The 22,636-nt window shown below is 56.3% G+C and overlaps 1 protein-coding gene across 3 annotated transcripts in view; it reads left to right on the top strand.

Annotated features, from left to right (window-relative positions):
• The window catches only part of PTPN11 (protein tyrosine phosphatase non-receptor type 11), a 51,640-nt gene that overhangs the window by 19,777 nt on the left and 9,227 nt on the right, over positions 1-22,636 (top strand). The window contains exons 4-13 of one of the 3 annotated variants that reach the window (XM_056107125.1): positions 1,997-2,189; positions 4,729-4,845; positions 5,869-5,982; positions 15,490-15,586; positions 16,334-16,413; positions 16,540-16,698; positions 19,409-19,540; positions 20,387-20,553; positions 21,217-21,284; positions 22,028-22,179. In XM_056107125.1, the coding sequence (XP_055963100.1) occupies positions 1,997-2,189; positions 4,729-4,845; positions 5,869-5,982; positions 15,490-15,586; positions 16,334-16,413; positions 16,540-16,698; positions 19,409-19,540; positions 20,387-20,553; positions 21,217-21,284; positions 22,028-22,179 (1,279 nt within the window). Of the gene's footprint in view, positions 1-1,996; positions 2,190-4,728; positions 4,846-5,868; positions 5,983-15,489; positions 15,587-16,333; positions 16,414-16,539; positions 16,699-19,408; positions 19,541-20,386; positions 20,558-21,216; positions 21,285-22,027; positions 22,180-22,636 lie in introns of those variants that run through there. The other 2 variants (XM_056107126.1, XM_056107127.1) reach the window with 2 other exon arrangements.

The following is a 22,636-nucleotide window of genomic DNA, read 5'->3' on the forward strand; positions in this document are numbered from 1 at the left end:
CTTCAGCTCGGGAGTGGAGAGGCAGCGAGCCCAGACGGCCAGCGCCTTCAGCCGTTCCTTTGTGTTCCATCCACAGATATGTGTGTGACCTTGCTGAGGGGAGCAGGGTTATTCAGCCATCTTCCCCCCGTGCCCCTGAGAGCTGATGAAAGACGGGACTTGACTTTTTGTATTTTGGTTTTGGGGCCACACCCGGCAGTGCTCAGGGCTGACTCCTGACTCTGCACTCAAGGATTGCCCCAGACAGGGCTTGGGGGGGCCATGTGGGGTGAGGCTGGCCGTGTGCAAGGCAGGTGCCCTCCCCGCTGGACTGTCGCTCCAGCCCTGACTCATTTGTGTTGATTTTGTGGGTTTTCTGCGTTGCTGGTCTCCCCTCTCCCCCAGCTCAGTCTTGGGGTCTCAGGAGTCTCTGGATTCGCTCTCTTCATGCCAGTTCTTCATCTTGCACTTCCGTGTCATTGCTCTTCCGAGCTGAGGATTCGTCTCTCCCGTCACAGCTCTAGTTGCCGGCCGCAGAGCTGTCAGCCAGTTCCGCAGAGATTCATTCCAGAATCTCACCTCACGGTGGCGGTGGCTGCCTCAGGCCTCACAGTGTGTTCCTGAAGTGAGGCACACAGCATCGGGCTGCCTGGCTTCCCGACATGTGGAGGGAGAGAGCCCGTTGCGGAGATGGCTCTGTGGGCATGTCTTCTGTTGTCACTCAGAGTCTTGTTGTCCTTGGAGAGCCTGGGTGCAGGCCACTGGTCAGGTGTCGGGAGGCTGGGAGTTCTCATCCTCAGCAGAACCCTTTCCTCCTGCTCCAAGGGCTATTTGCACTAGGGTTTGAAATGAAGGCCCGTGTATGGTCCCAGAACAGTAAACTGGTAAGCTCTCGGTAATGTGGCTGGGAAATGGAGAAATCAGGGAGGCCTGAGTGCATTTATAAGGAAGACGTCCAGACGCACATAGATTTGTGGTCCTGCGGATGAGACCAGCCCTTGTGTGTGTATGCATGGTGCATACCTTACCGCGGAGTTACATCCAGTTCCTGCAGATCTTGTGTTCACCGGGCGGGTGTGGGCAGGCGCGGAGGCGCTTCTCTGCCTCTGCCATGATTCCCTAGATGAGTGTGGCTGAGTGCGCGGCCCTCGAGGGGCAGTGACAGTTTTAAAAGATGGGAGCTTTCAGAGAAAATTAAGGAAAGATTAAAGACCTTTGGGGGCCAGAGAGGTGAAGTACACTGGATTGGGTGTTTACCTGGCACACGCTGGCCCCAGTTCCATCCCCGGCATTCTGTGTATTCCCCTAAGCCAGCCAGGATTGTGCCCTGAACACTGCTGGGAGTGAGTCCTGAGCACTGCTGGGTGTAACAAAAAGAAAAAAAATATTAAGGACATTTGTCTCCCAAGTGTTTGTGGCTTAGATGAGACATTGACTGGTTGTTCTGCCTATCTTTGCCATTTTGTCATTGTTCCTGTTTGGAGACAGATTCTGGCTTGTGGAGAGCTGCTGTTCTGTCTCTTGAAGGAATGTGACTGGTTGCGGGTTTTTTTTTTTTTTTTTTTTTGCTTTTTGGGTCACACCCAGCAGTGCACAGGGGTTACTCCTGGTTCATGCACTCAGGAATCACTCCTGGCAGGGCTCAGGGGACCATATGGGATGCTGGGAATCGAACCTGGTTCGGCCGCGTGCAAGGCAAACACCCTACGTGCTGTGCTATTGCTCTAGCCCCAGGTTGCGTTTTTTAATCTTGGGCAGGGGCATACCCAGTTGTGCTCAGGGTTACTCCTGACTCTGTGCTCAGGGATCACTCCTGGTGGGCTCCGGGGACCATGTGGGATGCTGGGATCAAATCCAGTTCAGCTGTGTGCAAGGCCTGTGCCCTCCCCAGCGATGGCATTGTTACGGCCCAGGGCTTGGACTCTTTCTCTGTCGAGGGCAGCTGAGCAGACGTTTTTGCGGAAGTATATCAGAAACCCCTGTGCCTACTCACCGCCCTTCCGTTTCAAATGTGTAGATGGTTTCACGGACACCTCTCCGGGAAAGAAGCAGAGAAATTACTAACCGAGAAAGGAAAACACGGCAGCTTCCTGGTCCGAGAGAGCCAGAGCCACCCTGGGGACTTTGTCCTCTCCGTGCGGACCGGAGATGACAAAGGAGAGAGCAGCGACGGCAAGTCGAAGGTGACCCACGTCATGATCCGCTGCCAGGTACGGCGGGCCCGGCTGCGCGCGTTCTCTGCCGGGGGAGCAGGTGCCATCCGTGCAGAGCCGGGGCTGTGCTTCCTCGGCCGGCGACTCCTCCATTTCCCATCCATCGTTGACTGCCATGGCTTCGTCCTTTCAGCACTTCACTGAATGATACACCAGAGAAGGAATTTATTCTGGCTCTCTGGGTGCCCGACACCAGCCTCCCACTCTGCCGTTTCGGGCCGTTTAGCCGGTGGGCAGCCTAACTGGGCCTGGTCTCCTGGCCCCCGATGACAGCGCCTGCGTGATGGCTGGGAGAATTGAGCTTTCGGTTTCTGGGCTTTGTTTTTTTTGTCGGGGCCACCCTCACCCTCAGTGCTGGGGGCTACCTAGGGCCGCTACCAGTGATGCTTGCCCTGGGGGTGCCAGCCTGACTTGGGTGTGGGGACCCCAGGTGCAGCCATCAGTACTGAGGGCCCTGCAATGCCAGGGGTGGCGCTTAGTCTTGTCCACGCCAGGCATGTGATCTCCTCCTTTGGCTTTCCCTGCCCACACTGTTCTTGCTTCATTTGGGGACGGGGGAGGCCTCCCCAGCAGAACCCAAGAGACTCTGAGCCCGTCTCGAGAGTCTCAGGCTGTGGGCACCCGAGGACCCAAGGTTGCCGGGCTGCCCAGTGGTGCCAGGACGACACCTTGTGGTGTGGAGGATCAAACTGACGTTGGCCACATGCAAAACTGTGTGTGTGGATGATTCGTGGGAACCTAGGTTAAGGTGATTCTTGGGAACCTGTGTCCCATTTTGTCAGATGCTTTAGAATAGAAACTCTTATTTCACTTTTTGGTTAATTAAAAAAAAAAAAACACAAAAACCTGAGATGTGATTCATATCTCATAACTTTTTCTTTCTAAATGGACAATTTCGTGGATTTCAGTCTCTTTGAGATGAATCCGGCGGAGTTTCTGTTTTACCCACGACAGTGTGTGTCAGTACAGTATTGTCAGATAGTCCGTTTTTTGCCACATTTTCTCTCGCCAGAAACTTGTTTTGTGGGTCTTTGAGTGGCCCTGTGGCCTCTCTGCAGCCCTCGGCCTGGCCCCGTGCCTGGGCGTCAGTGTCCGGGCCTGGACAGTGCAGGGCCACCATTGGGGCCAGCCCTTGCCGCCCTCAATGCCCGGTGCCCGGTGTCCAACCCTGTGAGTGAGCGCTCTCCTCTGTTGCTGCTTTAAGATTTTGTCTTTCAATCCCTGCAAATGGCCGGAGAGGTGGGGCGGATGGCTCAAAGGGCCAGCGTCTGCTTTGGGTGGATTGAGTCCCAGGCGTGACCCCTGGCACTGATATCTGCTGGGTACTACCAGCAGTGAACCCTGAGAGTAACCCCTGAGCACTACCAGGAGGGGTGGTGAGATGGTCCAGAGGCCAGCAGGGATGAGCTTTGCCTGTGCGAGCCCTGCTCCCTCGCAGGCACCGCCTGGCCCTCCTGCCCAAGCCACCAGTCTGGATGGTTTCTCCAAGTCTCCCCAGGACCCCTGGAGCAACAGAGGTCCAACTGCTGTGAGCTGTGCTGCCCCACGTGTGTGTGAGCACTCTTCCGTGAGTCTCGGTGGCTGACATGTTACTCTCGTGTTTTCTTTCAGCCGTGAAACACTTCCCGGGCTCTGAACACCACGAAGAGCCCAGGGCAAGGCTTAGGTTTTCTCAAGGAGGTTTCTGGGGAGTCCTTGGCCGTTCTTGTCTCTTTCTGTGATTCAGGAAGTGGGGCACAAAGGCATTCTGGCCCTCGGGAAAACCGAGCCTGACGTTGCTGCCCGTTGTCTCTGTGGTTGTCTGCCTGCCCAGTGACTGTCCTGGCTCCTTGTCACACGCCTCTGCTGAAGCTGACTTGGCGTCACTTAACAGTTGCACAGAGATTTCCTTAAGAGCCCTGAGCCACCGGCTCGGTCGCCCTGGGTGCCCGGGCTTCGCTTAGCCCTCCACCCGGCAGGAGCCCCTGGACTTCTTCAGTGTTGGGTCCATCTGGTAGCCTTCAGCTGCCTCAGGCAACGTGTGTTCATAGATAGTTGCTGAGGGTGTAAGGGTGTAAGTCAGGCCCCACAGCGCCAGCTGGGAAAAGGCGCTTTCCCGGGATCTGCAGAGCAGGCCAAATGCCGAGACCTCCCTGGGGGTCTTTGGAGGGCTCACCCTGCTTGCTGCTGTGGCATCAGGCTGGGGGACTGAGGAGCTGGTGGGGAGAGGGACGAGGAGAGAGAGGACACGGAGAGAGCTGGCCTGGCACGCTACTGGTGTGGGTTCTAGTCCAGGCACCCCGGATGGTCCCCAGGTATCTGAGTGCAGAGCCAGGGGTAAGCCCCGAGCACCGCTGGAAGGGCCTCAAAACCAAAAAAATAAAAGGCCCCAGCTTGGGGCTGGGGAGAGGTCAGGAGTCAGTGGCAGGGGCCTGGCCCTGAATTCCATCCCCTGGTGCCACCAGGTGTGTGTTACCCTGTGGGTCTGGAGCGCTGCTGGGGCCTGCTGGACTGAGTGTCCGTGGATTATAAACGTAGCTTTTTTTTTTCTTGAAAGGAACTGAAGTATGATGTCGGTGGAGGAGAACGCTTTGACTCTTTGACAGACCTCGTGGAGCATTACAAGAAGAACCCCATGGTAGAAACGCTGGGCACGGTACTGCAGCTCAAGCAGGTGAGCAGACTGGGGCACTGCAGCTTATCGCCTGGAGCGCTTTAAATAGTGGGTGATTACTCAGAGCAGCTTCGGGAGCCGCATTGGCCGTCACAGCCGGTCTTGGTTCACTCAGGCCTTCACTCACCACTCCCCTTGGCTGTATTTGGAATCAGATTCCAGAGACTGCATCATCTCCACATCTGCCCCTAAATGACCTTGCAGGATTTTTTGCGCACGTGTGTGTGTGTGCACGCTCGCGTGTGTGTGCGTGCGTGTGTGTGTGCGTGCACGCGCGTGTTCACATGTGTACGTGTGTGCATGTATGTGCAATGCCGGAAATTGAAGCCAGGGCCTTGCGTGCCAGGCAAGTGGGCTAGTGCTGTACCTAGTCCCCAATTTAGAGAACTTTCAAAGCAAGTCCTCACCAAGTTTTATTTTCATTGTAGAGCTACCTTTATTTTTTTTAAATTTATTTTTAACTTTATTTATGTATTTATTTTTTGCTTTTTGGGTCACACCCAGCAATGCTCAGGGGTTACTCCTGGCTTTGCACTCAGGAATTACTCCTGGCCGTGCTCGGGGGACCATATGGGATGCCAGGGATTGAACCTGGGTCGGCCGCATGCAAGGCAAACGCCCTACCCGCTGTGTTATTGCTCCAGCCCCTGTAGAGCTACCTTTAGATTTTACCTTTAGGAGATCTCATATATTCACTTTGGACTTCCAGCTATTTCCGAGCTCACTCTTGTTACTGAGTGGCACATGATGCCCTTTGTCTAAATAACGGTAGCCTAATAATAATAAAGGAGGAGGTTTGAATTTCTATTTGCTGAGTACAGTGTGTGTAGATAGAAGTGATACATTTCCTGACCAGACAGAAGAGAAAGTGAAACTGTATTTGGAAACTTCCACTGTGATTTACTGTGTCCTGCCAGCTTCCTGTCCTTGCCTTCTGAAGACCAACACAGGAATCTGTTTTTATCTTAGCATTAACACTTCTTTCCATAATACTTTCTTCATTTCACACCAACGCTGAATTAGCCCCTCAACACCACCCGGATCAATGCTGCTGAAATCGAAAGCCGGGTTCGAGAGCTAAGCAAGTTAGCTGAGACCACGGACAAAGTCAAGCAAGGCTTTTGGGAAGAATTTGAGGTAAGTTATTGAAAAAATCTTTTTCTTTTACACGCATTATAAATCCTTTATTTTTAAAATTGTATTTAAAAATTCAGTATTTTAATTGAGATACACCCACGAGCGTTTCAAAGTTGTTCATGGTTGAGTCTCTGTCATACGATGTTCTGACACCCATTCCTTTACCAGTGCGCATCAAATCCTAATTTTCACAGAAGAGAAGTTGGTTTTGTGTTTGGAATTGGATCAGGAAGGCTGAAATCCATGTCCTTTCTTAATCTGGCCATTGACGGACACAAAACAAGTTGTGAGGGAGCCTCATGGAAGCCGAAGGGTCTGTATTCTGGGGGAGGGAGTTGGTAGTTGAGGTCACGTGGACATGCCAGCATGCTCTTGTGGTTTGGACTGCTGGAGACAGCCTAGAAAAACACTGGGATCTAAGCCTTTGGAAGCATTCCACCATTGGCTATGGGTCCCTGGCATCTGCTTCCTGTCGCGGTAATTAAAGGCACCTCATGGTTCCTTTGCTTTGGGAGTTGAAATTTACAACTCTGGGAAGTTAAGTGAAGGAATTTCGGAAACCAGCTGGAGCAGGGGGATGTTTCAAAGCTGTGTTCCGTCGCAGGCTGGCGGGTTGCTGAAATCCCCCCGGAATCTCACTTGTCCTCAGACCCAGGGCTCCCTGTTCGCCATCTCCGTCATCGCTCGCGTGGAGCATAGAACAGTGCCTGGGCACCCGCAGACTCTTGCATATCTGCTTTGAAGGAGTTTTAACATTTAGCTGATGTGAGGGCCGGAGCAATAGTACAGTGCTTAGGGCACTTACCCTACACGTAGTCGACCCAGGTTCGATCCCTGGCACCTGGTACGTTCCCCTGAACACCTCCACGAGTAATTCCTGAACTCAGAGCCAGGGGTCTGCCCTGAACATCACTGGGTGTGGCCCCAAAATAGAAAAAAACAAACGTTTAGCCAATGTTTATGTCATTTTGTTACTTCCATTCTGTTTGTGGGAATGATTCTTCCTCCTTCCCTCCTTCTCTCTTCCTCTCTCTCTCAGTTCTGGGGATCAAACTCAGAGACTCACCCACCCAAGTCCCGCAAGTTCTCTGCCTGAGCATATCCCTGGCCTGATGGGTTATATACTGTGTGTCGGACTTTAAAGCTTACAGGAATGTGGGCCAGACAGTACAGAGGGTAAGACGCTTGCCTTGGCACGTGTCCGGCCCAGGTTCGATCCCCGGCATCCCATATGATCCTCGGAGCATCACCAGGAGTGATCCCAGAGTGCAGAGCCAGGAGTAATCCTTGAGCATTGCCAGGTGTGGCCCAAAGACCAGGGTGTGGGGGGTGGGAGGAACCGAGCAAATGGGCAAATGCCGTCCCTTGAGGTGGACTGATGGGCCCCATCAGATCCACTTGGTGAGACAGGTGCTATTTTGCTTTGCTGATGAGCCTGCCGCTATGGGTTAAGTACACTGTCCAGTCTCGACACCCCCAGTGCTGATCGGTGGGCACTGGGAGTGGGTGGAACAGTGCCCTCAGAGTCCCGAAGGGCTGGGAACTGAGACAGAGTCAGCGTGCCATAGGCCCTGGGATGCTGAGGAAGATGAATTGGGGCGCTCGGGCGCTTCGGGGGGAGAGGGCAGACGGGCTGGAAAGCATCACAGACACTGAAGCTCAGCGTGATGAGTCGGGATTTGAGAATCCAGGGCTCACTGCTCGCTTCACTCTCTCCCGCTGGCCCTGATAATAGAAGGCGGCATCTCAGTCTTCATTTAATTACATTCGCTGCTTCTCATTCATTTCATTTAATCTTCATAAAGCCTCATGAGATACGGTGGATAAGTACTGACGGTTTAGAAACCTTACATCAAAATTTGAATGAAAAACCTCTTTCATTATGTGAGATTTTAAATATATGCAGGCGCAGAAGGGAGCGCCTCGCAGTGGGGCCCCTCACGGGGATTGGCCGGTGACACTCGGCCCTCGCTCCCCCACTCACTCCCGCAGCCCTGGCTTCTCCCAAGCAGATCCCAGGGTCATTTCATCTGTAACAATTCCATTAAAAAAGAATCACTGGGGCTGGAGCAATAGCACAGTGGGTAGGGCATTTGCCTTGCACGCGGCCAACCCGGGTTCGATTCCCAGCATCCCATATGGTCCCTTGAGCACCGCCAGGGGTGATTCCTGAGCGCAGAGCCAGGAGTAACCCCTGTGCATTGCCAGGTGTGACCCAAAAAAAGCCAAAAAAAAAAAGTATGACCTAAGTGCCACCCTCACACCTGAAAGCACTCACAGGCCCTCGGCAGAACACACGCCAGTCGCTTTTCAGCTTCCTTTTTGCCATGGACACACTCTTGAATGGGAGGTACTTATGCCACTTAAATATTAAAAAATTTTGAAAATATAGAAATTGGATTTTGTTTTGGGGGAGGGTCACACCCAGTAGTGCTCAGGACTTACCCCTGGACCTGTGCTCAGGGATCGGGCCTGGTGGGACTCGAGGAACCATATGGGGTGCCGGGGACTGAAGCAGGGTTGACTGCATGTAAGGCAAATGCCCTCCCCACAGGACTCTCTCTGGCCTGAAAATAGGTTTTTTTGAAGTTATCTCAGATAATCCTATTTTGTTGGTAAATAAATACTTGAGTATTTATGGAATTCTTTTTGTTTTTGGGGTCCACGCTTGGTGGTGCTCAGAGCTTAGTCCTGTGCTCAGGGATCACTCCTGGTGCGGCTCAGGGGACCTTAGAGGATCCCGGAGACCAAAGCTGGGTTGGCCTCGTGCAGGCGAGTACCCTCCCCGCTGTCCAACCCCCATTTCCGTTCTGTTTTAGACAAACAGCAGCACAGTCTTAACTCCTTTTCCCGACCTTGCTTTATTGCTGTTGTTGAGGCTCCAGGGACCCCCCTACCCCCAGCTTGTGGGGGGGGGCAGGGCCTCATCCAAGCAGGCTGGTGCCCTGCTCATCATAGCCTTGTCGTGCTGCTTTTTCCGTGTCCCGGCAGTCATGCCAGAGGCGTTTCTTCATTGCTTGTCTTTGTTTTGGGGTCTTTACCCAGCAGTGCTCAGCAGTGACTCCTGGCTCTGTGCTCAGGGATCACGCTTGGCAGGCTCGGGAAATAAATAGGGTCAGGGATTGAGCCCGGTCAGCCGTGTGCAGGCAAGCACTCTGCCTGCCCGACCATCTCTCGGGCCTCGCTTCATTCATCTCCAGCGCCCGACTGTTGTGTGGGTGGGCTGTAGCTTATTCTGACCACGGAGGGGCCTTTGGAAACGATGCCGAGGCTCACCCAGGGGACACAGTGGGTGCTTTGTGTGTGCAGCTCTGTTTCTGCCGACTCCTGCCGATGCTAGCCTGCTCTCTGCCTGTGTTCTAAAAATCATTGTCATCACGCTTCTCTGATATTTCTTATGCATCGTGCATGGTTTTGGTTAGCATAATTAGAATCTGCCAGATTGCTGGGTCCTCTTGTTGTTATTGTTACGGGGCCACATCAGGCGATGCTCAGGGCTTCCTCCTGGCTCTGCACTCTGGAATCACTGCCGGCGGTGCTTGGAGGACCATGTGGGATGCTGGGGATCAAACGCAGGTCAGCTGTGCACAAGGCAAATGCCCTTCCCGCTGGACTCTCTGGCCCAGCTGTTTCTGATGTTGAGCCTCTTAGGTTCAGAGCCAAAGTATCAGAGCCAGAAGGCCACTCTGTGACCTGGGCCCATGGTAGCTAGGTGGCAAGACCCTCTCTCCCGAGGACGACTGTTAAGCTTTCAAAAGCGGGCACGGTCTGAAGGCGGGTACACGAGTGGTGGGTTTCATGGCTTCCTGTATTCGCTCGGGGCCGTGTGACGGGAAGCTTGGCACCCGGCTCAGTGGGCTGGCGGCATCGCGTTTCTCAGGGTCCATTTGGTGGCATCGGGTTGGTAGTGTCCAAGGCCAGTCCCTTAGCCTGGAAGTGTCTTGCTGACTCTGGACATGGCTGTCCCGCCCGCCAGACTATGCTCGCGTTGTCCCCTTCCACATGTCATCGTCCCTCCCCACTCTGTCTTCTCAGGGGACGCGTCCTGATCCCTCTTTCCTGTCTGGATTCTGGATTGTCTTTTCCTGTGAATTGTGCATAGCGAATCCTTACCTTTCTCGTCCTCACTATCCTTGGAACCTGTGGCTAATCTGTGTTGTGTGTGTGGGGGGGAGGGTGGTCAGCGTCTGTCCAGAGGCCTTCACATGGAGTCTGCTGGGTGGCAGAGAGGTGCAGAGCTGACGGCTGCAGAGTGGAAACCCTTGAACCCTGGTCTTCCATCTGCTGTGTGCGTTTCCCCTAAGAACAGAACCCGGACCCCCTGGGCAGCCCCGGGACCCACGTGAGCTGGACGCTCTTCTGCTTTCCAGGGCGAGAGCGGCCCATTAGCGCCAGGCCCCGCGGACTCTCCCCAGAGAGCGGCTCTCTGCAGAGCGTGGGGGAATGTTCCAGGCCTTGCTGGTGCTGTTTGTCCTCATCTCCCCGCAGTGTTTCATTCAGCTCAGCAGTGACTCCTGGCTCTGTGCTAGTCTCTGAGGGACCCCCGCCCCCCGCCACACCTGCCCCAGGGGGTGCGCTCATAATACTCCAGGAGAATTCTAGTTTTGAATCCTCTGTTTCTGATTTTCTTTATTAATTTTGGCTTTGGGGGTCACACCCACTGTTGCTCGGGGGTTCCTCCTGGCTCTGCACTCAGGAACTTTCCCCCTGGCGGTGCTCGGGGAACTAACTGGAAGGTCAGGGGTCAAACCCCAGTCGGCCATGTGCAAGGCAAACGCTTTCCCCGCTGGACTGTTTTCTGGCCCTCGTTTCTGATTCTAAAGCGTTCCACAGTCCACGTGCAGATGTGGAGTTAGACCCCCACGTCCCTTCCTCCTGCACCGGGGCTCGCCTCCCCCGCCCTTTCCAGCTGCTTTCTGCTCCCACTTGGTTTTCCTTTCCCCAGCCCAGCCTCCACCTCCTGGTCTGAAGCTGGCCTCGCAGTGGTTGCAGGGACAGCGCCCGCGTGGCCTGGATCCTGCCGGCAGCTCTGCGGGCCCGTGTGTCCCTGGGCGGAGCTGGTGTCTGTCCCCGAGCCCACGGTCTAGTTTGATATCTTTTTTTTTCCTCTTGGAAAGTGATTACATCCTGCTCGGGGGAGCTATAAATTCTCCTTGGCGATGGTTGGGTTTTATGGCAACAAGGCTTTAACTGCACCCCAAAGCTGTGTCTGGAATAATAATTCTCGCCGATGAGCTCTAGTGGAAAGCTTCCCCCTCGTGACTAAGCAATGCCACGCCGAACAACAGCCCCCGGCCTGTGCTGGGGCCGAGCTGTGACCTGCGTCTCCATCGCGCCCCGGCCCTGGTGGCTGCCAAGAGCTGCGCCTGCCTGAGGACACAGAGACCCACAGAGACCAGCCAGGCTCGCTCTCCTCCCTTCCCTCCCCTCTCCCCCTCCTCTCTCCCTCTCCTCGCTCTTCTCTGCCTCGTCTCCTCCCCCTCTTCCTCTTCTCTTTCTGCTTCCTCTCGCTCCCTTTTCTCTCCCCCTTCTCTCCCTCCCTTCCTTTCTTCTTTCCCTCCCTCTTTTTCTCTTCTCTTCCTCCCTTTCTCCGCTCTTTCTCCCTCCCCCGCTCCTCTCTCTCCCTCTTCTCTCTTCTCTCTCCTCTGCCTCCTCCTCCCTCCTGTTTCTCTCTCCCTTCCTTCTCCTCTCCTCTCTCTCTTCCTCCCTTCCTCTCATCGCCTTCCCTCTCTCCTTTTCTTTCTCTTCTTCCCTCCCTCTCCTCTCTTCCTCCCCCTCTCCGTATCTCCGTATCTTCCCTTTGCTTTCTCTCTCTCTCTCTCTCTCTCTCTCTCTCTCTCTCTCTCGTTCGTTCTCTGGAGCTGCTCCTCTGAGCTGGGGCTGGAGCCCCCTGCAGGACAGGCTCCGCCCCCCACAGCCGCCCTCCTGGTGCCTCACACTGTGGTCGGGTAGCTTTCTCTTCAGTTCACTTTCTTAGTGAACACAGCCATTATTCTAGCTTGACCCTCCCTGGATTCTGGGCTTGGCTTTGTCTTCTTTGATAATTTTGTTTTGTTCTGTTTGTTTTTGGCCCTGTCCTGGCAGTTCTCCTGGCTGGGCTGATTCCTGGTGCTCTGGGGCCCCTGTGGAGCTGGGTGCAAACTCTGCCTCCTGCCTGGCCGCTTGGGTTGGCCGGGATCGAACTTGGGCTGGCTGTGTGGAAGGCCAGCACCTGCCCGCCGTAGTACTTCTCGGTCTCTGCAATTGGTTTTTCTACTGAAACCGCTCTGTCCCCCAGGGCTTTCTGAGTGCTTCCCAGTCAGCTGGGCCCTGCTCTGCCCGTGCACCCCCTGCCCCTTGCTCCTTTCTGGGGCAGGCTGCCCCTGGTGCCCAGAGAGCCCCTGAGAGCCCGACCCACCCGCTGTGGTGCCAGGTCCTTCTGCCGCCTTTGCAGATATTTGCTACGTCCTTTGGGCTAGGACATGGAGGAGGGAAAGGTTCTGCACAGGGGCTGGAGGCCGGGCTCTGGGCACTGCCGAGGGGGCTGGCTAGCAACCCTTCACTCCCACTGCCGCTGTCTTCTCCCCTGCATGAGTTGGCGGGGGGCACGCCCAGTGATGCTCAGGGATCACTCCAGGTGATGCCTGGAACATGTGCGGTGCCGGGGATCGAACCTGGGCTTGCTGCACGCAAGACAGATGCCCTCCCTGCTGTGCCATCGCTCCAGTCCTCGTCATTCCCGCTATCAAATGAAGCTGCTGCCTTGCTCTGCATGGGGGCAGCCTTGCACCGTGGGGGCTTCAGTGACTGGGACCCAGGCACGGGGGAGGGCTGGTGGGAGGGCGGGTGGGATGTGCCTTTGTCCTTGCTCTGCCCCCTGCCCTCCAAGTGACGGTCTCAGGAGCAGGACTTGAGCGCCTTCCCCGCAACTTGGCTTCGAACAAGCAGTTGAGTCAGTTCTCGCATCGCCCCTGACCCTTGGTCGCTTTCGTAGCTGTTCTGCGCCCCGTGCCGGGGCCGGGGCCCGGTCCCAGGCCTCCTGGCAGTAGAGCGGCTCTCTCTGGGGCTGCATTCCTGGCGCGGTCCAGCTGGTCCGCAGATGATGGATGCCGTCCGCGATGCTTGTGCCTCTTTAAACACTCCCCTCGCGGGATCGCTCTGAAAATCAGCAGGAACCTTCCCAGCTGCACGGGGCTCAGTGAGACACTCACTTCCCAGCAGATGCTGGAGTGTAGACAGCCGATGGCTCCAGTGACTTAATCTGAGCTCATCCGGGCCTCGGGGAGGGAGTTTCCATCACCAGCCCAGAGAATCTGCCTGTTTCATCTCAGGGCACACGCTCATCAGGCCCATCAGGAGTTGTCTGTCTGGACAGAAGCTGGAGCTTGAATAGTGCATTTGAGACTGAGAGGCAAGGAAGCGGTTTCTGCTCCTTACTTTCACCCCTGCCTGAAACTCACGGCAGCAAAATACAGGCCTGAAGGGCCTCTGGGAGGAAATATTGACCGTCTCTGTCCTTGAAAAAATATTGAAGGGCTGGAACAGTAGTACAGCAAGCAGGGCACTCTGCTTGCACGCGGCCAACCCAGATTCAGCTCCTGGCACCCCAGGTGGTCCCCCAAGGATCTCCAGGAGTGATTCCTGAGTGTAGAGCCAGTAGTAACCCCTGAGCATCACCGATGTGACCCTACCACCGCTCACCCACCAAAAAACAAAAAGAAAACATTTTTAAGGGGTAACAACATTGGTATTCATATATATACGTATATATGTACACATATATACATATTTATAAAGCAAACTTTAAAATCTGTCTTTCACTTTCTTGATGTGTTCAATTGTAGTTTCTTTCTTGGTAGACTTATTGGGCCTGAGAGATAGCTTATGGACTCAAGGCCTTGGCACCCACGGTACCCCAAGATGTGACAACCCCCCCCCCCCCCCCCCGTTCAAAATAGATATAAATTAGTGAATGAAATCTCAGCTGCATGGGCCAGGGTCTGACCCAGCAGTAGGGCTCTTGCACGGCATGCGTTAAGGGCCTGGGTGGCTCCCAGCCCCAGCCCTGATGTTCCATCCTCACCCTCACCCTCAGCACTCTGGGTGTGTTTGAAGCTTGTGGTTCCTTGAAGTGGCACTTGTCATTTTGGTTGTTTGTTTGGGGCCACACCCGGCAGTGCTCAGGGCTTACTCCTGGTGCTGCACTCGGGAATCACTCCCAGCGGTGCTCGGGGAAACTGCACGGCGTGCCCAGGATTGAACCTGGCTCAGCTGCGTGCCCTCCCCGCTGTCCTGTCGCTGTGGTCTGGCCCTTACCTTTTTGAGAAGGGACATGACCCCTGAAACGGCTTCCTCCTGGCTGGTCCGCATTCCTGGTGCAGCCGCTCTTTCCCTCTGAGCCCCGTCCCCGCTTCCTCTCCCTGACGCGCCTTCCCACCGGACCCTCTTGCTCCGTGTGCACTGAGGCACGGATGCAAACAAGAGGCCTTTAGGGTCTGGCTAACAGCCGTGGTCATGAGCCTGCAAGACCATGTCTCTCCACGTGTGAGACCTGACCTCCCACAGCGAGTGGCAGATAAAGAATCTCACGGGACGGCAGGTCCGACCTCTGCTCGGGTCCTGCACACACCAGCACACCAACACTCATCCGCAGTTTGTCTTAGCGGGGGTGCTAACCTGGAGGTGCTCAGGACTTACTCCTGGTCTGTGCTCCAGGGTCACACCTGGTGGGCTCCAAGGACTGTATGAGGTGCTGGGCATTGAACCCAGGTCAGCAGCATGCAAGGCAAGGGCCCTGCGTGCAGTGCTCTCTCTCTGGGCCCCGGCCTCATTCTCATTTACTATTCTAAAGGGCTTCTCATAACTACTTCCCTATAAATATATGGGGGAGAAGAGAAGGATGACAAGAAGAAAGATGCAGAGACCTTCCTTGGCGGAGATCCCCCTTCCTTCGTGGGCATCCTTCTTTCCCCATTTCTAGTGCCTGGTCCAGCCTCACCCAACATGAGCCATCCATTCTTAGAAACGGACATGGAAGCAGAAGGTCCTTGCATGGCAGAGATTTGCTTGACTTTGATCAGGGTTTTTTTTTTTTTTCTTGTTACCATTACAAAAAAACACCACTTTGTACCCACCTCACCATCATTATAAAGAAACACGGGCCAGAACATCATTCAGGGACCTGCTGTGCCTGAGGAATTGCAGACCTGAGCATCTCGGGATGCTCCAGATGTTTTGCCCTCTTTTCCCTTCCCCCCAGCTCTGAGCCTCTTCCTGAGGTGTCAGGCCGCCTCCCGGAACGTGGCTGTGGAATGTTCTCTCGCTGACGTGAGCGGTGGTGTGCGGGGGGGGGGGCCTGTTCTGTTGCCAGTGGGTCGTTCCGGAGTCTCCACTGCCTGGTGCCAGGCATCAATGGGAGTGCGTCCCCCGTGGCACTTCCGGGGGCAAAGTCCTGACAGCGGAAGTGCTACGAAATCAGGCTTTGGGGTGCCACTTCTGATGCATGACATTCCTTCCTTTTCCCTCTAGACGCTACAACAGCAGGAGTGCAAACTTCTCTACAGCCGAAAAGAAGGTCAGAGGCAAGAAAACAAGAACAAAAACAGATACAAGAACATCCTGCCCTGTGAGTGTCCCCGTGAACTCGTGAACTCGGAGGTTTTGGGTTTTGTTTGTTGCTGTTGTTGTTTTTACTTTCTGGTTCACACCCGGCGATGCTCAGGGTTTCCTGGCACTCAGGAATTTCTCCTGGTGTGCCTGGGGGACCATGTGGGATGCTGGGGATCAAACCCGGGTCAGCCACATGCAAGGCAAACACTCTCCCTGCTGTACTATTGCTTCGGCCCGTTTTATTTTTCTTTAAAATTTTTTGAATACCATAAGTTTTTAATTGACTCACCATGAGATACAAGGTTGTTCTTGATTGGGTTTCAGTCATACAGTGTTCCAACACCCGTCCCTTCACTGGTGGACATTTCCCACCACCAATGTACTTGAGAGATTTTTGGATTCTCACTCTCCCTGAGGGCTGGGCACCCTTTTCTGCCCCTCGAAGCCTTCCTGAACCTCTCTGAATTGTGACCAGGTTCAGCAGGTTCCAGTATTTCAGCAAAATCAGCTTGTGCAGCCCACTGAATGATTTGGCCCCTTCCCCAGTCTCTGAGAGGCCGTTATCCCCCCACCCCCCTTTATTTTGTATGTATGTTGAGGGGAGGAGAAAGCACACATATCTGATCAGGGCTCAGTCCTGGCTCTGGCTCAGGAGTGACTCCTGGAGGGACCTCGGGTCAGCCAGGTGCCAGACAAGCGCCCTCCCCGCGGTCCTGTCACTCCAGGACTCAAGTGACAAAGGGACGGGGACTCTCTCTTCCAGTTGACCACACCAGAGTCGTTCTCCATGACGGCGATCCCAATGAACCCGTCTCGGATTACATCAACGCCAACATCATCATGGTAAATGGTCTCGCCCGGCCTTGCAAGACCCCGCAGCGCTTCTCCGTTTCTGTCTGCCAGCTCTTTTCCTTGTGTCCCAGAAGCAAGTTCCCAATGAGTGAAGGCTTTTTCTTCCTAAATTTCTAGCCTGAATTCGAAACCAAGTGCAACAACTCAAAGCCCAAAAAAAGCTACATTGCTACGCAAGGCTGCCTGCAGAACACCGTGAACGACTTCTGGCGGATGGTGTTCCAGGAGAACTCCAGGGTCATCGTTATGACGACGAAGGAAGTTGAGCGAGGAAAGGTATCCTGATGCTCCTGGTCCCCAGGGCTGGGACTAGGCGAGAACAGGCTCCTGGGGCCAACAAGCTGCCCCTCTGGGAGCGCAGGCGGGAGGGGGACATTGGGCGTGACGCACCTTGATTAAAGGCCCCCTATGTCCCCACCCCCCGCCCACTTCATTTATCAACGAAGGAAGTTAGAAATTAACTTTTGGGAAATTCCTGGCCAGCCAGCTTCCGTGCCAGTTCCGGTCATCTGTGCGGTGGATTCTGCCTCCTTTTATTTTGCCCAGGACCCGCCAGGCTCCTGGGGGAGAGGAGGAGGTCGGGAGGAGCCTGCACCCCACCTGGGGCCAGTCCTTTCCCCACCCTCAGAGCCGCTGCCTCACGCTGGATGAATTTATTTTATTTTTGCGTTTGGGGGGGTCACACCTGGCGGCGCTCAGGGCTTCCTCCAGGCTCTGGGCTCAGGGATCACTCCTGGTGGTGGTGGAGATTTTACCCAGGTCAGCCGCATGCAAGGCAAGCACCATGGTACTGTCTCGCTGGCCCACTTTAGAAGAAGAATTTTATTTGTTTTGTTTGTTTTTTGTGTGTGTGTGTGTGTGTGTGAGGGGGCAGGATATCTTTGGGTCACATCCTGGCTCTGCACTCGTATCACTCCTGGAGAGCTTGGGGGACCACCTGGGGTGCTGGGGATTGAACCTGGGTCGACCTCGTGCAAGGCACAACCCCTACCTGCTGCACTATTGTTCTGGCCCAGTGGCTGAATCTTAACTGACTAAAACAAACCTGCACTTGCTGCATTGTTTCTTCTGCCCCAACAAACACCAACGATGACAACAAACAAACCTCTCTGTGCCGTGGATTGCTCTCCAGGGGGAACTGGGGGCAGCCTGGGTATCCCGAATTTGTCTGTCACAGACACTTCCCAAGCACACCTGGCTTTTCAAAAGCAGCTGCAGGTTTTTTTGGGTTTGTTTTCTGAAACAGCCAACAAAAAACTGTCACTGAACGCTTTCCTGACTGCACAATTCCTTATGGGAACTTGTTCTGAGAGGGGAGATTCTTCCTCTGGCATCATTGGGGGGGGGGGGGGCGTGCAGTGCCACATAGAAGGCCCGCAGATATTCTCAGGCGACTGGGCAAGTTCAGATGTCTGAGGACGGACGGGGAGTGGGACCGAGCCCTCCAGTCTTTTATTTTTTAAATTTTTAAAAAATTTTTATTTATTTTTTTGCACAGGGGTTACTCCTGGCTCTGCACTCAGAATTACTCCTGGTGGTGCTCAGGGGACCCTGTGGGATGCTTGCTGGGAATCGAACCCGGGTTGGCCGCATACAAGGCAAATGCTCTACCTGCTGTGCTATTGCTCCAGCCCCCAAACCCTCCAGTCTTGCTCTTACAGATTTTCTTTCTGCTTGATCCTGGGGAGCAAGCCAGGGCTTCCCTCAGCTGCCACATGCCCTCTCCCAGTGGGTATGAGGGAGACCCTGGGACTGGCCGTAGGGGCCTGGAGACCGAGAGGAAGAGGGCTTGTCCCTTCCACAGAATCACTTAGTCCCTCCCGCAGGAGCTGCCGACATCAGCGTAACCCTCTGTGCCCCGTCGTAGCCCGCTCCTTATTATCTTTACCGGCCGGCAGGCATGTGTGTCCAGTTGCCCTCTTGTGGGCCCCAGGCGGTGGCCCCTGGCCCACTCTGGAACCCCCTGGTTCCCGGGTGGGAAATTGAAGCTACCGTGTTGGCTCGCGTGTTGCCTTCGCTTCCAAGGCTCAGGGCAGCGGCGGCTGAGCCGGCGACTGGCCGCTGGGCAGTGGTTAGAGCTGGGATTTAAGGCTCGGCCCTCACAGTCGCTTGGCTAGGAGTGGCAGCGAGTGCCATGAATACTACGAGCGTTTATTTGAGGGAAGATCAAAACCGGATTGAGGGTTTTAGAGCCACAGACGGAGGCGGGAGCATCCCGAGTCCCAGGGGGTGTGGCCCCAAGCAGTTGGTCTTCGTGGTGTGTGTGTCCCGTGAGGACTCATCGCTGGTGGCCGCTCGCCACAGCTGCCCTCTCTTGAGCCTTAGAACCGCCAGTTTCCTGCGTAATGAAGCTCTGAGGCAGGGCTAGGGCCATAGCACCCTGGGGAGGGCGCTTGCCTTGCACACGGCTGCCCCGGGTTGGATCCCCGGCATCCCATATGATGGTGTCCCCAAGCCCCGCCAGGAGTGGTCTCTGAGTGCAGAGCCAGGAGTAGCCCCTGAGCACTGCCGGCGGGGCCCAAGAATAAATCTACTAACAATGCACCAAGTTCGGTTCCTTGGCTGGGGCTTGTGTGCAGGAGCCACCCAGCCTGTCAGAGGACAGTCACCTGATAGCCTTGTACTGTGGCCAGCGGCTCCCACGGGCGTGGCGCTCAGGGTGCCCTGTGAGGGGGAGGCGGCCGGCCCGAGCCCCCAGGCCGCCTGTGTGGCGAGTCCTTCAGGAGATGCACCGGACAGTCTGACTCTCTGGGCAGCCCCCTTCCTCCCGAATTCCCCAGTGCTCAGAGGCTGCGAGGCAGCAGCCCCCAGCTGCCCCACCCCTTCCCTGTGGGTCTCAGACCTGTGGCTGGGGGCAGGTGAGTCTCCTGCACCCCCTCCCAGCCCGGCTTGCCTCTTCCCATTTGCGCGGGGCGCGGGCAGGCAGGGTGTGGGCATCGCTCCCTGCCCTCTGCAGAGCTGGACCCATCCCCCCGGTCCCTTCCAGAGTAAATGCGTCAAGTACTGGCCGGACGAGTACGCTCTGAAGGAGTACGGCGTCATGCGCGTGCGGAACGTCAAGGAGAGCGCCGCCCATGACTACACGCTGCGGGAGCTGAAGCTCTCCAAGGTCGGGCAAGTAAGTATATCGTCGGACTCGACTAGGGGTGATGGGAGCACAGCAGAGCACGGCCAGGCCCCAGGCGGAGCGACACTGAGGGAGTGTCCTAAGCATGGCCCTGTCCAAGGAGCAGTGCGCGCAGGGCCTGCTGGTGGTCAATTCCTGCTGGTGGTCAGTTTCCACCACCGCCAGCTCTCACCCTGCTGGTGGTCAGTTCCTGCTGGTGGTCAGTTTCCTCCGCCGGCTCCCACCCTGCTGGTGGCCAGTTCCCGCTGCTGGCTTCCACCCTGCTGGTGGTCAGTTCCCGCAGCTGGCGCCCACCTGTACCTTTGGTCTAGTTTATCTGGGTCTCATTTTCAAAGCAGCTCTAGGTTGGGGTTTATTGACTTTAAGTGTCAGTGGACATGGTGCCCCATTAGGGCAAGTATGAAGGGACACGACTGGGCAGGTGTGAGTGGGCACCAGTGCCAGATAAGTGGATGTAGCTGTGGCGAGGGAGATGTGAGTGGACGCAGTGCCCCCAAGAATGGACATGGCTGGAATGGGATGGCCCTGAGTGGACGTGGGTGGGGTGGTGCAGGCGAGAGTGGACATGGTAGTGGCGGGCTGAGGTCAGAAAGGCGAGGAGAGCCCCGAGCCCAGCTTCCCACGGACACGGGGGAGCAGGACCCAGAGTGGTGCTGCCAGCGGGGGCCTCAGATGGACTTGCCCTCCGAGCAGCCTGGCTCACGGTGCCCCTGGAATGTGGGAAGCCCCCGCCCCGTTGTGGAAGGAGTGAGTCCTGGTGGTCCCCGGGGCCGGGGTAAGAGGGGCCTGCACCGGGCCCGCCCCTTGGTTTATTTAATTCTTTTCTGGTTTTTCTTGGCTCTACTCCAGGGCAATACGGAGAGAACCGTCTGGCAGTACCACTTTCGGACCTGGCCGGACCACGGTGTGCCCAGCGACCCTGGGGGCGTGCTGGACTTCCTGGAGGAGGTCCACCACAAGCAGGAGGGCATCGTGGACGCGGGGCCCGTGGTGGTCCACTGCAGGTGAGCGGCCTCTGCCTCCTAGGACTGGGCACAGGGCAGGTGGGCAGGTGTCCGTCCACCCAGCCTTGTGTCGGAGCCCTCAGAGCTCGCACTCAGCTTCCTCTTCTGTTTTTCATTCTGTCTCCGTGTTTGGGCCACCTTCTGCCTCGTGCCTGGAGGGTTAAGCCTGGACCTCCCACGTGCCACGCCCGCACTTGGCCCCTTGGCTTTTCGCTTCAGTGTTGTGACCAAGGACGCATGTCTGATGGAGCGTCTGTTCTCTGCTACCTGGAAATAAGAGCCGTTCTCCTGTGGGAGCGGCAAGACCAGACCCGAGGTCGGGGCCGGCGGGGGTGGCGTGACTGCCAGCCCTCCTTCCGGGGGGCATAGGGAGCGCGCGTGGAGCTTGGTTTGTTCTTTACCGGCGCTTGCTCCTAACTCATTTTCTCCATGACTCATGTTTGGCTCTCCCAGCCCCTGCCTGGTCTCTCCTGCCCGCCTGGCCCGCGGAGACCAGCTGTGGGTAGAGCAGGCTGGGCTCAGCTCAGAGACCGCACAGCCACTGTCATACAGAGCAGACGGTCACGTCGGGAGTAATGTGTCTGTCGCGCCCGCAGTAGGGCTTGGGGGCTGAGCACCCACGAGGGAGCCCCTGGTCATTGTTGTCTGTCCTTTTGCCCACAGTGCTGGGATCGGCCGGACGGGGACCTTCATCGTGATCGACATCCTCATCGACATCATCAGAGAGAAAGGTAGGTCCGGGGAGGCCAACGGGCGGAAGTTCCTTCTTGAATGAGGAAGAAAAGCGCTAGTGAAAACGTCCAGGGATGAGGACGCGAGGGTCAGGCTCATGGCCCAGCTCGGGAGAGCCCAGTGGGACGTGCATCCCTTGCTGAGTCGGAGGCGCCGGGCACAGGCCCGTGGACAAGCATCTTCACCAGGATCGGGCGACTCCAGCTCTCAGGCCGTTCGCCAGCGCACAGAACTGATGCTCCGTGAGCCTTTGGCATCCCTGAAGGCCCCAGCCGGGTTGTCGGGCATCATGTTGGAGAGCTGCTGGGCTGGGCCGTGGGTCGTGCCGCTGTGGGCTTCATCGAGCAGGGGTGGGGGGTGGGGGTGGAGGGCGCTGAGACGCCCCCTCTGACGCTTGGGCTGTTCCGCCCCAGTGATTGTCGGTGTTGGTCCGAAGGCCGTGCTGTCACCGCGACGGATCCTTTGGGCTCTGGGAGCCACCCGCAGCTGTGTGCGGCCTTCCTCCTGGCTCTGTGCTTAGGGACCATTCCTGTGGCACTCGGGGCACCATATGGGGGGCCGGGGTTCAAACCAGGTCTGGCGTGTGGAGGGCGAACAACATGCCCGCTGCTGGCCCCCTCTGGCCCCCGGGCTGTTGCTTCTCGCGACTTCGCTTTCTCTGAGGCTGCCCAAAGCTGGGCATTCACCTTCCGTGTCTTGGCTCTGCTCTTGGCCCTGAGGCTTTGTGGCGCTTGCTTTGTAGGCGTGGACTGCGACATCGACGTCCCCAAAACCATCCAGATGGTGCGGTCTCAGAGGTCAGGGATGGTGCAGACCGAGGCCCAGTACCGCTTCATCTACATGGCAGTCCAGCATTACATCGAGACCCTCCAGCGCCGGATCGAGGAAGAGCAGGTACCCGCCTGTCGGCCCCGGGCTGGGGAGCCCATGTCCAGTGGGGATCGGGCTGCGGGGTCCCTGTCCGGAAGGGACTCCTGGGAATGGGTGATTCCCCTACTTCCCAGTGCCGGTGTCTCCAGGATGGACTAGCTTCCGGGAGGGCATCTGGATAGCTGGGCTGACCTGGAAATGGACGCATGGGAAGGTCAGGGCTGTCTCAGATCCGCGCCTACTCCCGCCCCACGCTCTGCTGTCCCTGGTCCCCCTCCCTCCTTCGGTGAGCGCCTCTCAACAGCCCCCAGCAGACAGCGTGAGCTGCCAATTTGTTGGCGCCAAGAACGCAGAAATTTCCAAGAGGCGCCAGAGCTTCGCCCTTTGAAGCTCTCAGAGCAGACTCCAAGCTGCGTTAACGAGGACTGTCCTGGGATGAGGGAAAAGACTTTGGTGGGGGGTGTGCGGGGTAGGACCCATG

This window comes from Sorex fumeus, unplaced genomic scaffold, assembly GCF_029834395.1.
Source record: "Sorex fumeus unplaced genomic scaffold, SorFum_2.1 ptg000155l, whole genome shotgun sequence".
In the NCBI taxonomy this organism is placed as follows: domain Eukaryota; kingdom Metazoa; phylum Chordata; class Mammalia; order Eulipotyphla; family Soricidae; genus Sorex; species Sorex fumeus.